This window comes from Populus trichocarpa, chromosome 11, assembly GCF_000002775.5.
Source record: "Populus trichocarpa isolate Nisqually-1 chromosome 11, P.trichocarpa_v4.1, whole genome shotgun sequence".
NCBI lineage: Eukaryota > Viridiplantae > Streptophyta > Magnoliopsida > Malpighiales > Salicaceae > Populus > Populus trichocarpa.
This window is the reverse complement of record NC_037295.2, coordinates 12,686,739-12,702,503: the sequence shown is the minus strand read 5'-3', so window position 1 is coordinate 12,702,503 and position 15,765 is coordinate 12,686,739. Positions and strand designations below refer to the sequence as shown.

General features: G+C 36.3%; 1 protein-coding gene across 1 annotated transcript; it reads left to right on the top strand.

Moving 5' to 3' along the window:
• Positions 1-645: 645 nt before the first annotated feature.
• Positions 646-8,129, top strand: LOC18103292 (homeobox-leucine zipper protein ATHB-14). The gene is made up of 18 exons (XM_006377605.3): positions 646-1,618; positions 3,125-3,284; positions 3,664-3,779; positions 3,872-3,962; positions 4,064-4,159; positions 4,247-4,360; positions 4,462-4,545; positions 4,638-4,793; positions 4,887-4,961; positions 5,045-5,151; positions 5,393-5,579; positions 5,742-5,930; positions 6,031-6,111; positions 6,228-6,362; positions 6,457-6,782; positions 7,246-7,357; positions 7,453-7,602; positions 7,759-8,129. The coding sequence occupies exons 1-18, from the start codon at positions 1,413-1,415 to the stop codon at positions 7,903-7,905; spliced, it is 2,532 nt and encodes an 843-aa protein (XP_006377667.3). The 5' UTR covers positions 646-1,412; the 3' UTR covers positions 7,906-8,129.
• Positions 8,130-15,765: the final 7,636 nt, after the last annotated feature.

Below are 15,765 nucleotides of genomic sequence, written 5' to 3'. Positions count from 1 at the left end.
TCACACCTCATCAAAGCCGACTTTCTTAGAGGCCCATTACCATCCCAAATAAGCAAGGGTTGAAGGGGTTAGCTAATGGACCTATTCCCCTCAATCCAAGAGCTGGAGAGTCCAAATCTTGAAGCTCAAGTAGTGAATCTTGGTAAAAAACCCACCCAGCTTGCAAGCCTACAATTCTAAAGTCCAGCTCCATGGTCTCTCTCTCTCTCTCTCTCTCTCTCTCTCTATTCATGCCTCCATCCACGCAGTTTTGTCATCCATCCATATTCCATGCCATCATCATGAAACACATACATACATGGACAGAGAAGACACAGAAACCCATACACGCATGCATCATAATCCATAAAATGCACTGCTGCTGAGGGAAGCAGCCAGCTAACAGCCTGCACGGTATTGAGTATGGAGTGGTGGGTAACTTTTTTTTAAAAAAGGAAAAATGCCATGGTTTAACTTTAAGGAGAGAAGAGAAAATCAATAGAAAAATAGCCTAAGCCCATTTTACTTTTAGAAATAGAATCAAAAAAGAAAAAACGACCTCTGCAAACAGTATGTGGGTGTCAGATAAAAGATATCACGCCCTCCCCTAATCCGATCTGCCTGCCTCTCATTTATTCTCTACCACCTACATTTTCCTTCCCTTTCCTTGCTAACTAAACTAAACTATAATATAATATACTATGATAGTACTCCGTATCCGTAGGGTAGTAGTAGTGTAATCAGTAATATATCCAGCTTGTCCTGCCACTGTCTCTCTTACCATTTGCCTGTTCCTTGTGCTTGTCTCTGTATGTGCTTTCTCTATCATATAAACGCACAAAAGTTTAGTCTCTCTCCAATTCAATTCAGTCCAAAGCTCTTCCATTTCTGTGGGTTTTCTTGTTTTGATTTTTGTTTATTATTAAGGGCAAGAGCCAGAGTGAAGAATCTCGAGATTGGCGTCCAAGTTAAAAGACCACAACAGCACCCCGTCCCTTCCCCTTATCTGGAGTGAAACAACTACTGCTGCTTGCCTCTACTATGGTTTCTTGAGTGAGAAAGAGGAATATACCGCGACTTAAGAGTGAGAAATCAAACAGAACACCCACGATACTTTCTTGAGTATCTGATGAAGGAGAGAGGAGGCTCTCTTGGAGGAGAGAGCCTGCCTGTGGAAACCAACACTAGCACTACTACTGCTACTCCCATAACTAGCATAGAAGAAGATACTCGAGAACCAAAACAATCGACTCCTTTTTTCATCTAAGAAAGAAGCATATCCCATCAACTTACTGTGCTAATCTTAAAACCTCAAAAAACACAATCTGGGTCATCTTTGAACTTTTGGTTAAGCACTTGAAAACAGTATCTGGGTGGTCTTTGTTGTTTTCTTTAAGTTTTAGTTCTTTCTTTAGGTGTTTTCATTGCTTTACATGGCGCTTTCTATGCACAGTAAGGACAAGCAGATGGATTCAAGTAAGTATGTGCGGTATACACCTGAGCAAGTTGAGGCTTTGGAGAGGGTGTATACAGAATGTCCAAAGCCTAGTTCCTTGAGAAGACAACAACTCATTAGAGAGTGTCCTATTCTCTGCAACATTGAGCCTAAACAGATCAAAGTCTGGTTTCAAAATCGCAGGTACATTAATAAATTACGAAACAAAGCTACGTAACCTAAAATCAGAGTGTACATGTTTGTTTGGATCAAATGGAGATCTGTGGTCTGTTTCGTTTGGATCCAAATTGAGTGTGTATTTTTTTCTGCTATTTTTATTTATTTACTTTCATGGTACTGTGTGTTATGTGTTTTAGATTTTAGTCACAAAATGATGAATGGGATTATTGGTTTCGTACTCCTTTTCTTGGCTTTTTAAATTGGATATTTTTTGTTTTGTTCGATTGTTGTTTACTAGTCATATAAGGTTGTCTTTTGTGATGAAATTTAAGGTGGTTTCCATGGATTTTTAGGAGAGAATTGGAAGGGGAAATGGGTTTTTGATTCAATTGCTCTTGGTTTCGTGTGCTAGCTTGACGTTCATTGTTTAAAAATAACTAAGATGGTTGTGGGGGCGTTTTCTAGAAACTGTGGGCTTGGTTTGGATTTGTTCTTCCCTTGTCTTCTAACCTATGAAGCAGGAAAGTAAGGTCTTGAGAAGAAAAGATCAGTTTTTCTTCAGTTAATATCATCCTCTTTCTTCTTCTTTGGTTGAGCATAATTGTTGGTTTATATATCTTCTTTTTATCTGTTTGGAGTGATCAAGTTTTAAAGGTCATGCCTTTCTTCTAAATTGATTAAAAAAATTGTTACTTTTGTTTGTTTTTCCTTTTTAGTTAATAGCTTCTTGTTTTTTATCTTGGCTTTCGAGGAGATTCATGATTACAAGTAACATTCCTTGAATAATGTAGCTGTTATTTGTTTATTGATCCATCTTTGGAAAGGTTTTTCATTTTTGCTCTCTGTAATTTCAATATCCCTCAAATTGAATGGATTGTCAGCTATTTACCAGGCTTTCAATGTGGCTACCCCTTCTGTTTCTTCTCCGGGTTTTCATTGCGCTTTATCGTTTGTCTCCTTTTTCCTTTGCCTTGGAGAGATTAAGAAACAGATATTTGATTAAAGGGGAGCGCTTTTTTCCTTTTTCTTCTTCTTCTGCGGAATAGTGGTTCAGATATCTTTTTTTCAGCTGCATAATAAGCCAGGGGGTTTGGCTAAAAACAAGGGACAATGGGACAAACTTGAAGTCCGTTCTAGTTTTGCTATTATGCAAGTAAAATGTGTGTTTTAAAGCAGCAGCTTCGTGATAAAGATATAGTGTCCTTTTTCTAGGATTGTCATGACAATGTAATCGTGAAAGCTCAGGGACTTTCTGAAGATTATTATTTTGAAAAGCTTGGATGCTCACTTTTGTGTTTTGAATGTTTGACATGAAGTTTGAAAGAGCTCCCGCGACTTGGCCTTATAAACCATCCTATGTCCGTTCTTTTTTGGCATGACCATTATTGTGAGATTGGTCTCATTTTTGTTATGTTAATGTGTTTGTGAAATAGATTTTTTCTGCAAGTTTCCGCATTCTTTTGGTGACCTCTTTGAAGAAGTTTGCTGTGTAAGTTAATGTTTTGGGTTTTTCATTGTTCTATTTTGTAGATGTCGTGAAAAACAGAGAAAGGAATCTTCTCGTCTCCAGACAGTGAATAGAAAGCTGACTGCCATGAACAAGCTGTTAATGGAAGAGAATGACCGTTTGCAGAAGCAAGTCTCCCATTTGGTTTATGAAAATGGATACATGCGCCAACAAATTCAGACCGTAAGATACTCTGCAATTTTTCTGTTAGTTCTTTACTTCAGGACTTAGGTCTTTTAGGTTTACACTGGTAAATCTCTCTTCCTTAGGAAATCACCATGTCACTGTGTCTTAAATCTTATTTTATTCATCAGCAAATCACTGACATCTCTCTAACTTGATGATAGTTTTTGCCAATAAGTGCTTCATAATTTAATCAAACATTTGAAACTGTTAATATTGGCAATTAAGTTGCCTACTTTAGTAGTTTTCTTCTTTTCATTGATCATGGGTTAGGTTTTGTCCATTTTGTATGTATTCACTGGCATTGCTTTTGTGAAAAAAATGTGATTTTTTCCATGTACATGCTCAATAAGGCTTTATTTTGGTGGATTCTACACAGGCTTCAGCAACGGCCACAGACAATAGCTGTGAGTCTGTGGTCATGAGCGGTCAGCACCAACAACAGCAAAACCCAACACCTCAGCAACCCCAAAGGGATGCTAACAACCCAGCTGGGTAAGTAATTACATTTGCTTTGAATCAATGTGATCTAGAGACACAATGTATCTCACAGGCTTAACTGTGTTTTGAACTTTTACTTTTGTTAGTCTTCTCACAATAGCTGAGGAGACCCTGGCAGAGTTCCTTTCCAAAGCTACTGGAACTGCTGTCGACTGGGTCCAGATGATTGGGATGAAGGTAACACCCATTGAAGTTTTTGTTTTTCTTATCTTCTGTTTGTTATTGTTTTTATTCTTTACTTGTTCTGTGGTAAAATCTGACTTCCTATGACAATGTAGCCTGGTCCAGATTCTATTGGAATCGTTGCTGTTTCCCGCAACTGCAGTGGGGTAGCAGCGCGAGCCTGTGGCCTTGTGAGCCTGGAGCCCATTAAGGTGCATATCTATTTAAACAGTTTAAATTATTCAGGTTTTTTATGTCCTTTCTCTTTTATAGCATGTGATGAATTTGTGTCTGTTCAGGTTGCTGAAATCCTCAAAGATCGTCCTTCTTGGTTTCGTGACTGCCGATGCCTAGACATAATGAGTGTGATTCCTACAGGAAGTGGAGGGACAATTGAGCTGATATACATGCAGGTTTGTACATGTACATTATGAAATATTCATTTTTCTGGCTGGCCTTTGAAATAACTGTTTTTGCTATGTTGCTGTATTAATCTATCTATTATTTTCATCAGACTTATGCACCTACAACACTGGCCGCAGCACGTGACTTTTGGACACTAAGATACACTACAACCTTGGAAGACGGGAGTCTTGTGGTGAGTCATTAGTGTTTTTGTTTCTCTTTATTTCCTCCTAATAAAAGGTGTTTAAGATCAGCAGCATTCACTTGTCTCAAAATTTTGTGCAGATATGTGAGAGGTCATTGACTTCTTCTACTGGTGGCCCAACAGGACCTCCTTCTTCAAGCTTTGTAAGAGCTGATATGCTTCCTAGTGGCTATCTAATTCGACCATGTGAGGGTGGTGGCTCCATCATTCACATTGTTGATCATGTTGACTTAGATGTAAGAATAAGATCTAATTCAACTTTTCCAGTTTTCCCCTAATTGATGTTTGATTTAATGACTTTGTGCATCAATTAAAATCTGTTATCTTAGGTTTGGAGTGTTCCTGAAGTTCTGAGGCCACTTTATGAGTCATCCAAAATTCTTGCTCAGAAAATGACCATGGCGGTAATAACATCATCGTGACTGTTACCTTTTTTCTGATTCAATCAAAATATGTTTCATGATTGTTTTGTAATTTGATTGTTCAGGCCTTGCGGTACATAAGACAAATTGCACAAGAGACTAGTGGGGAAATTCAGTATGGAGGTGGTCGTCAGCCTGCTGTTTTAAGGACATTTAGTCAGAGGCTCTGCAGGTAAAGATATCCCAGTGTAACATTTGATTACTGGGGAAGCACCATTCTGTTGAATTTCCAACCATCTATAAGATAATTGGAGAATGATCCCACTAAGTCAGCAGATTTAAGCCAAGGATTAAAATTTCTGTCATAGCTGATGCTTTGCTTGGTCTTGATTTGTTTAGAGCATAAGAACCTGCAATAATTTGTAATCTTTGTGCTTGCATGAGCGTTGCTACTTAACTTGTTTGGGTTTCAGGGGTTTCAATGATGCTGTAAATGGATTCACAGATAGTGGGTGGTCACTTCTGGATGGTGATGGTGGGGATGATGTGACCATCGTCATAAATTCATCGCCAACTAAATTTCTAGGATCTCAATACAACGCATCTATATCACCTACATTTGGAGGAGTCCTGTGTGCGAAGGCATCAATGTTGCTGCAGGTAATCTCTAATCATATAATTCTGGGGTGTTTTTGTTTCTGATCTGTGCCAATACTGAACCAGAAACTCTACTGCCCCTTGCACTTATCTGTTTTGCTTATCAATAATAAAATGTCACATGTTACTTTACTGTAATAATAATAACTGTGTACTTCTTTGTAGAATGTTCCTCCTGCTTTGCTTGTTCGTTTTCTGAGAGAACATCGTTCGGAGTGGGCTGACTATGGGGTTGATGTGTACTCTGCTGCATGTCTTAAAGCAAGTCCTTATGCAGTTCCATGTACAAGACCTGGTGGCTTCCCTAGTAGCCAGGTCATTTTACCTCTTGCACATACCGTGGAGCATGAGGAGGTAAGCATTTTGAGTGTATATACTTCTCTTCAGTTTCTCTATTGGAATGTCTCGATTTTTGATGTACCATGTGATAATTTTGCATTTCCTTCACTGGTAGTTCTTGGAGGTAGTTCGGCTGGAGGGCCATGCATTCTCCCCAGAAGATGTAGCCCTGGCACAGGATATGTACTTGTTGCAGGTTGGTTTACCTGTTGTTTTTCAGTGGAAACTGAATCTGAGTTTTTTTATTTTATATTTTTACTGGGAATGTTTCTCATGAATAATGGATAACATTTTTAAAATCTTACTTGGCAGCTATGCAGCGGAGTTGATGAAAATGCTCTTGGTGCTTGTGCTCAGCTCGTCTTTGCGCCTATTGATGAATCCTTTGCTGATGATGCACCATTGTTGCCATCTGGATTTCGTGTCATACCATTAGATCCTAAAACAGTTGGGTGACCTCTACCTTTTAACTATCATAACCATGCCTCTCTAACACTTTTGCACCATTTCTCTTATTTGTTTTGGTTTTCTTGTATCTCAGGATGCACCTGCTGCTACTCGAACTTTAGATTTAGCCTCTACACTTGAAGTAGGACCTGGTGGTGCCCGTCCAGCTAGTGAAGCTGACACCAACAGTTATAACCTTAGGTCAGTACTGACAATCGCTTTCCAATTTACGTTTGAGAACCACTTCCGAGACAATGTGGCTGCTATGGCTCGCCAATATGTGCGTGGTGTTGTGGCGTCTGTTCAGAGGGTTGCAATGGCAATTTCCCCTTCCCGGCTCAGCTCCAATATGGGGCCGAAGTCCCTTCCTGTCTCTCCTGAGGCTTTAACTTTAGCTCGATGGATATACCGAAGCTACAGGTATCCTATCTTTATTCATTTAAACGGTCATTTTCTTCGGGTTCAAAATAGCAAAATTGAAGATCAAGAACTAAATTTGCTCAGTTTTTGTTCATCCTTGTCATTGAATGTACGCTAGAAGAGAATAACTTTTAGTCCCTGGAATTTTCAAATTATGAATGATTGATGAAATATGATGTATTGCTTCTGAACTTGATTTGTCCTTCAATGGATGATTGAGTTGCAGAAAACAAAATAATTTAACCATGCAATTTGATTAAAAATGGTTAAAGCAACTAGTGCCTGGAATGTGGTAGAACTCTGTGCAAGATATAGCACAGGGTGATTGTAGCTGTTGCATAGTCTGAAGTTAGTTTCTTTCATATGTTTTCCCCAAATTTCCTGGTTATTGTAACTTCTTTGTTTTTGCTCTTTCAAAATGCGGCAAGTTGTATATTTGTTGTAATCCTGTACAATATTGAAGGATTCATACTGGAGGAGAACTATTTCGGGTTGACTCCCAAGCTGGGGATGCTTTGCTGAAGCGACTGTGGCACCATTCAGATGCAATTATGTGCTGCTCCTTGAAAACAAACGTAACCACTCTTATTCTGTCCATTGTTCAACTAGAGGGAGCTCTTTAGGTTTTGGCAAAGGAAAATTAACTTGATTGGATAAAAAATAATTGCAGGCATCTCCAGTTTTCACTTTTGCGAACCAGGCTGGACTTGATATGCTTGAAACTACTCTTGTGGCCCTTCAAGATATCATGCTTGACAAGATTCTTGATGAAGCAGGTCGGAAGATTCTCTGCTCTGAGTTCTCTAAAATAATGCAACAGGTGAAATTTCTCTATTCCTGAAACTATGATAAATTTCTTGTTCCATCTCTACCTATTGCACTGGCATCTCTTAAAGCATATTAGCCCTTAAGGGATGCGCTGAGGTATCACCTGGAGACTGTTCTAAAGTGTCCTATGTGCTATTATAAATTTCAGGGATATGCTTATCTGCCCGCCGGAATATGTGTATCCAGCATGGGGAGGCCGGTCTCCTACGAGCAGGCCATTGCATGGAAAGTTCTTAATGATGATAATTCCAACCACTGTCTGGCTTTCATGTTCATTAACTGGTCCTTTGTGTAGTGGCCGGGAAAGATTTTTAGAGAGAACTTCGCTATCTATTAATTAGTTACTATCTATCTAAGTTTGTAATTTTCCTCTTGCTAGTACCCGTATGACTGATGTATGGATGCAAGTCATGGCAGAATATCATCAATACTTTTGTCCAAAGTGTATGCTGACATGTTTTATGGATGTTCATGTTTCTGCTGTTTATCCAATTCTATATGTCAAGTTGTCATTGTAAATCTGGTGAAATTTCAACAAAGAGGGATGATATGTTGGGGTGTAGGGTGGCAGTAAAGGGACCTCCTGCTGGTAGGGTTGTTGGCTTGGTTTTGTTCAAATACCTTGACTAATTCGTTGTTGGTAGTTTATTGAATATCCTTGGGTCGATCCACGTAAGAAATAATGATGGTAATATTCTAAGTAGGGCTTGATACTGTTTTTGTTTCTTTGTAAATGAGCCGTTTGGTCAATTTTTGAAAGCACGACATGTTTAATCAGGTGTGGAAATGTTGCTGGCCGTATTCCTTTTCTCTGCGTTGTGCAAATACAAGAGAGGAAAATCTCGTAAACCCGTGGTTAATGCTGATTTTTTATCACTATACAAGGTTGACAAATTGATTTTTTTTCACTATACGTGGTTGACAAATCGATACGGGGCAAAAAAGATTCGAAGATAAAGTAATAATAAGCTAAGAAGATGATGTTAAAAAAAGAAGAAAGAAACCAAAGAAAATGAAAAATGAGCCCTATCTAAAACAAATAATTATTATTCAATTTATCAGTGGGATATAAATACAAAAACTCTAATTAAAACAAGCAATTGAGTTTATAGTTCATTAAAAAAAATTCAATAATAATTAAATCAAGCTTAACAAATAAGGTTTAGTTAATAAATCTCAACTAAAAGTTTGAAGTCAATTAAACCAAAACATAAGTTAAAGCTTAATCTCTTAATGGTTTTGGCTACCTTCTATCATCTATGATTATATGAGTGCATAAGCAATCACTCAAGTCCAATGTCCCCACCAACTCTTTAGGGGTTGGAAAAACTCGACTCCGTTAAGTGTAGTTCAAGGTGGCTCTAATAATGTTCCTAAAGATCATGAAGTTGTTGTGATGTCTATCTAATAATTCAAGTATAGTTTGAATCTAGTTGTTTAAATTATATATTGAGATTTGTTGAAGTTCACAATCCCTAGTAAAAACAACTTGTGCATCTAAAATAACATTAATATGTTCATTTTGTGTCAAAGATAAGGGTGATGGGGCGAAGGTTTCAAAAGAGTCATCTTGGACATATTATTGTGTTTTATATATAACGAGGTCCTTCATGTCAAAATTAAAGCTAATTTTAAAGTTTAGTGGTAGTTTAATGATATAATTATTTGATTCCTTCATGTCAAAAGTAAAGCTAATTTTAAAGTTTAGTGGTAGTTTAATGATATAATTATTTGATTCAATAATTTGCTACATTTTGAATGGTCTAACACTCCTCACTTACAATTTATGATTGGTTTTCAAAGGACATCATTCACGTCTAATTTGTATAATAAAATAATCTTCAACATTAAGTGCATCATAATATTTATATAAATCAGCTTGAATTTTGTATTGTTCTTTACTTGTTTGAATATGTTTTATGATTTCAACATGCAAATTATGAACTCTGCATGCAAAAGACTTAGCTGAATTAGCCATTTCAGAGTAAAGAGACATAGAAAGAAGATCTACATGCTTTTTAAGTTCGTAACTATGAAAATTATACGACTAAGGGTGTGGAGTTCATCTTTCTCATCACGTATCAGACGTGGGGGATCAAAGAGCTCACAACATGTTGCTTTAGACTTATGACGTGTTGGACGTCAAGCATGATGTGGTTAGGAGCATGTTGCTCTAAACCTTTGACGTGCTGAACGTCATGCATGGTGGATATAGAATCAAGTAGTTTAAGAGGAATAATATCATGAGATTTGTCTAAAAACTATATTTATCTTTTCAAGAAATTCCACTAAATATTTTATTAAAACTTCTTCCTCTACCACTAAAGTAGACTTATTATATTCTTTATTAACCTCATTTTCAGACTCATTTAGACTTATAGTATTAAGTCCCTCTTCTTGCACATCTCCTTCATCTAGGTCACTAGAATCCTTAGGATTGGGTTTATACACTTAAATACAATAGTCTTCCTTTTGACTTATATTTTTCTGTTCTTCGATGACTAAGGGTTTAGAAGTACATTTAACAAAGATATGGCTGAAACCTTGATATTTAGCACACTGAAACTTTGAACTCATACTAGACATTTCATTATGACTCGTTTTCTATTATCTTTATAAATTTGGGGGCTCTAGGATTAAACCTAAGAGGTGGAACACTTAATAAAGAATTATTATTTCTAAATTAAGACCTAAAAGGAGTCCTAAAAGGGTCTTGATGTTGTCAATTGACTCTTTATAAGTAACTTATAATCTGACCTCTTTTCTAAAATCATCATTCAAACATTTATGAAGTCTATGCAAAATCATGTCTTTATTTTCACTTATAGCACATCTCATCATGTAATTATTAAATTGTTCTCTTGCCTTAGATTGTTCTATTGGTCTAAGAGTTTATTCTTATAAGAGCAGGGTAAGTACTTATACTGTAGTTTTTGTTTCATTTTGGTCCAATCAGTTATGAGAGATTTACTTTTCATCTCTAAACAATCCTTAACATCACTCCAATAAAGTTTGGCTTCACCAATATGCATCATTTTAGCAAATCCAACTCTTTTATTATCAGACAAGTTGTGTCACTTAAAGAATTGATCCATGTCACGAATTCACATATCAAAGATCCAAGGGTCATGATGACCATAAAAAATGGGGGCTTCTATTTTTTCAGGGCTCATGACTTACTTGACTCATCAAGGTCATCATGTTTATAGTAACCTAAATGATAATCATATTGGTGGCTCTTAGGGTGAACTTGCCTACAATGGCTATTTCTGTGATGTTTATTGGTCTTTGGGTGCCTTATTTGAGAATTTCAATTCTTTTAAAATGTTGGTCATCTAGGTTTGTAGTTCCTCTCAAATGGCTCTAAGAGTATCACTGAGGGTCAGGTCCACGATAAATGTAGACTTAAGCTTGGATACTAGATGATTATGACACAAATGCATGTAACACTAACTTGAAAATGAAAATGAGATCACTTTCAATTCTTACAAGTGAAATCACAATATAAAAATAAAGCTAATTTTATTTTTTTAATGTGGAGATTAATCAAGAATAAAAAACGCCCAGAAAATTATAAGTATATAATGCTAAACCTTCTAAGTGTAAATAATTAATCAAATAATAGTCATAATTTTCCACTATTTTCAGCAAGCTTTGCAATTATGAAGATGATTAGATGCTCAATATAAACGAAGAAAGAGCTTGATAAGAAAAAAAGAACATATATAAATGCAAGATAGGATTTTTTTTAGGCACAAAATAATACTATTAATGATAAGTTGAATATCAACTGTAATACCAAAACAGTAAAATCTAACGTATCAAAAGGTAAAGTGATTTACTAACTAGATTGCTTGGTAGGAAGATGCTAAAAGTTGATGTTGCTGACGTGGCAAAGACTAGATGAAGTGGTGTTGACATGTCATTGTTGCTGACTTGTCATTGCCATGGAAATATGTTATGATGTGGCGCTGGCATAGCAAAATATGATGGAGTGTAGCTAATGTGTTGCTGGTGATTGATGTGGCGTTGATATGTCACTATTGGCTGGTGTGTGCACTGATATGTGGCAATACGCGATGGCGTGTCATCACGAAGGTGGTTGTTTTCTTCTAAGATATAGGTTGTAAATAGAAAGATTAAAGAATTTTTTTCAAGTTTAGATAAACAGTTGATTATGATTCATCACAAGTCCTAATAGATTCCTTAATTGTAAGAACAATTAAAAGCATAGGCTCTGATACCAAAGTTGATGCAGGGCAAATTTTTTTGAAGATGAAGTAATAAACTAAGAAGAAAAAGCCAAAGAAAGAAGAAGAAGCCAAAGAAAAAGAAGAAAGAGTTGAAGAAGAGAAAAAATAGGGGTTGGAAAATTTTGCAACTTTGAAATTTTTATTCAATTCATCAACAACTATCTAACATTTCGAAAAGTAGGATATAAATACTAAAACCTAACTAGAAAAAGCAATTGGGCTTATATTGTACTAAATAAAATACTCAAAATAATTAAATCAAGCCCAACAAATAAAATCTAATTAATAAACCTCAACTAAAAGTTCAAATAAATTAAACCAAAACATAAGTTAAAGCTCAACCTCTCAATGGTTTGGGTTACCCTCCATTGTCTATGAACATATAAGTGCGTAAACAATACTTCGGGTTCAGTGTCCCCATCATGAATGTTGTCGCACCCTCGCGGCGGAGCGGCGATCCTCGATTGATTTCGGGGTCTTTTGTTGTTGTTTGTGTAAAGGAGTCGCCACCTAGTATTTGGTCACTAGGAATCCTAACTGGTCTTTCAGAGATTCTAAGGTAAGGGACTGGTTGCGTAAAGGGAAGGTATTAGCATCCCTAGTACGCCCTACCTAAGGTAAGCTGCTTGGTGTTTGGTTTGCTTTATAATTGCTATAGTGTTGGTGTTTTCTAATCCCATCAGTTTTTTAGGTTTGATTCAAACTAAATTTATTAAGATAGAAATCTAAGGAAGTTCCATGTGCTTTAAAAGCTCATTTTCTCCTTAGTTTTTCAAGAGTTTGCGACTTGTAAATCGCAAGGAGGAGGGACAAAAATTTAGAAATCTAGGGTGCTTTAAAAACCTATTTTTTTTCTTAGTGTTTTATACTCTCACGGCTCGTAAATCGTGGAGTAAAAAAAATTAAAATGTCCTCGATTATAATCAAGGCTTCTTTCAAGGATGTGTGCGGATTTATTATTCCTAGAAAATTATTTTGGATATTTACCACTCCGGGTTTCTTTATCCAAATATTAATAGTGAATAATAACAAATTATTCCCAATAATATTTTGGATATTCATCCTTTAAGGATTTCTTTATCCAAACATTAGCGGTGAATAATAAATGAATTCCCCCCAAAATAAGATTTTTATATTTTTTGGAATATTGGCCAATACCCTTTGGAGTTTTACAAACATGCTGTAAAATTCAGAAATGCAAGAAAATAATTTTTGTTGTGTTTAAGAAACCCATGCGAAAACACATTTTCGAAACTTCCAATATTTTTTGTATAAAAAAAAAGCGTTCAAAACATGTTAGGGTATTGGCCGTATGCAACACACAAGAAAACATTTTTTTATATTTTTGTCGAAACGCGAACATCACAATTAGACATAAACATCAAAATGGAAAGTAGCAAGCCATCATACATATTATAAGAATTACAAGAAGCTTGAAACAATTCGTAACAAAAACCCTTCAAAGCCAAATCAACTTAAAATTTTGTAACTGGAAAGGAATAAACCCGTATGCACGAGGGAGCCACGGTTTTAAAACTAAAATTTTGAAATCAAACCCCTATGTCCGTGCCTCACAACCCCATTATTTCCTCACCTTAAAAATGAACTGCCTTATTCATTTCACAACGCCAACAGAGAGAAACAAAACAGAAAATAGGAAAGCATGCTTTATTCATGTATATAGGAAAAACAAAACCATGGCCGGCTAATCTCTCAAGAAGCAGAAAAAAAAACGAACAGAAAAGGGAGCTGATGATGAAGAAACAATAGCCCCCCCTCCCACGATTCCTTATGAACCAATGAAAGAAAGAAAAGAAGAAAAAAGAAACAGGTTTTTAAAATGTCAGGAATAACAAAAGGCAAGCGTTCATTGTAGTCTAAAATTGAAAATGAATGTGCAAAGCAAAGACAAAACAGGTTTTTAAAACGTCAACACAACAGATTTAAAGGCAGCAAAGGAGGAGAAAGTTAAGACTTATACTTGCAGGTCTCAATGTTTTTTCTGCAGAAGATGAAATGGAAAACCAAGCGAACATTGCTTTCAAGGTTTAGCAGCAAATCTCCCTCTCCGTCTTGTCTTTTTTCTCTCCTCTTTCCTCACAATAACACCAGAATGCAAGAAAGGAACTCCCTCTATTTACTGCATTTTTTTTTACTCTCCCTCTCTTGCGTTTTTCTCCTCTTTTTATGCTCTTTTTCTCTCCGTTTTCACCACCCTTTCTAGGTCATTAAAGGGGCTTATATATAGTCTAACATATCTCTATTTAGGAAAGATTTAATGCATTAATTCTAGGATGCAAATCCCTACTGATTTGCAGTATAAAAAACGCAAAAAGGAAACTGCAATATTCTGATTTTGATTTTGTGCTCACATCTGATTTCTTTCTAGTTTTAGAGGATGGTGTGGCTATTTTCTTTCCTTCCATAGGGCCAGCTGCTCCCTTTGAAATGAAGGAATAAAAACGTGGTTGCAGCTCCAAAAATCAGGCATGATGATAAAGGAAAAAAACAACAGGAATTTACAGAGAAAAAAGGAAAGAAATCAGATGGAGGGTGCAGCTGCAAAGTCTTATTTTCCTTATTTGTTGTGGTAAAAATCCTGTCATTTATGATGATCCAGCCCCCCTTTCCAGCTTTCAATATCCTTCTTCAATTCAATCCCTCATTTTAGCACTTTTCGATTCAGTCCTTGGTCCAAAAAAAATCATTCGAATCAGTCCCGCGAACTTGGGCTAGATCCTTCCCGCGGCAGAATTCTCTACCTTCACGCTAGATATTCAAATGGGAATATCTTGAGCTTCTGATATCGAAATCAAGCGATTCAAAAGCCCAAAATTATCTACACGTCCAGGACTACAACTTTGATGAAAGAGTCGAAGTGAGATAAAATCATTTTAGAGAATAGAATCTGGCAGTAATCTAGTTGGTAAAAAAAGGATCTCCGGGTCTAATTCAAAAACTGACAAATGCCGAGAATCATGATATGATTGAGAGTATGATCTAAGAACAAATCAACAAAATTTTGTGATGGAAATAGAGTTTTTAGTGCAAAACTCGAGTCACGATCCTTCGCACGACATAATTCTCTACCTTCTCGTTAGATATTCAAATGGGAATATCTTGAGCTTCTGATATCGAAATCAAGCGATTCAAAAGCCTAAAATCATTTATGCATCTAGGACTACAACTTTGATGGAGGAGTCGAAGTGAGATAAAATCATTTTAGAGAACAGAATCTGGCAGTAATCTAGTTGATCAAAAAGGTTCTTGATCTGACAATGCTGAGCATCCAAATCTGACTGAGAATCTTCCCTAAGAACAATGCTCCCTAGGACCTAATAAAGGTGTACGTTAATTTTTCAAAATGTCATGAGTGACAGAATATACCTAGGATGGTCATATATCGTACGAAACCGAGTCAGAATCAGAGACTAAGTTGGAACAAAAAATTACGACAGTAGTAGAACCAGTTTTTTTAGTGCAAATTCTGAGGGATTTATCTAACCTTAAAGACCAGATAAAGAAGGAATGAATTTAGCATTATGAAGACTTCTGATCAATCTAAGAAAAACCTGACGATTTTGGCAGCAAAGGAGAAGGATAAAGAGAGTAGAAAACAGCTCAAACAGGGTTTCGAAAAAATAAAATAATAATAACAAAAATTATTTCTCTGTTTTTGTCAATTTTCCAGCGAATATGAGCTACACTCCTGCACTTGGTTCGAAAGAGGTATACATTGTCTCTAGCACGTGGAGTCCAAAAATGAGTAACAACAAATGTCACGTAAACTAAAATTGATATGGTTCTCTCCTTGGTTCGGTAAAAGCTTTGGCAGAAAAATTTACTAGATAACATCGAACATTTATTGATTTGTGTTTGTTAGCAGTTACAAGATGCATGTG

Excerpts from the sequence above, each read along its gene's own strand:
- LOC18103292 (XM_006377605.3), top strand. The coding sequence starts at position 1,413 with ATGGCGCTTTCTATGCACAGTAAGGACAAGCAGATGGATTCAAGTAAG. Across the intron at positions 1,619-3,124 it reads GTCTGGTTTCAAAATCGCAG|ATGTCGTGAAAAACAGAGAA; the intron begins GTACATTAATAA and ends TCTATTTTGTAG. Across the intron at positions 5,152-5,392 it reads TTTAGTCAGAGGCTCTGCAG|GGGTTTCAATGATGCTGTAA; the intron begins GTAAAGATATCC and ends TTTGGGTTTCAG.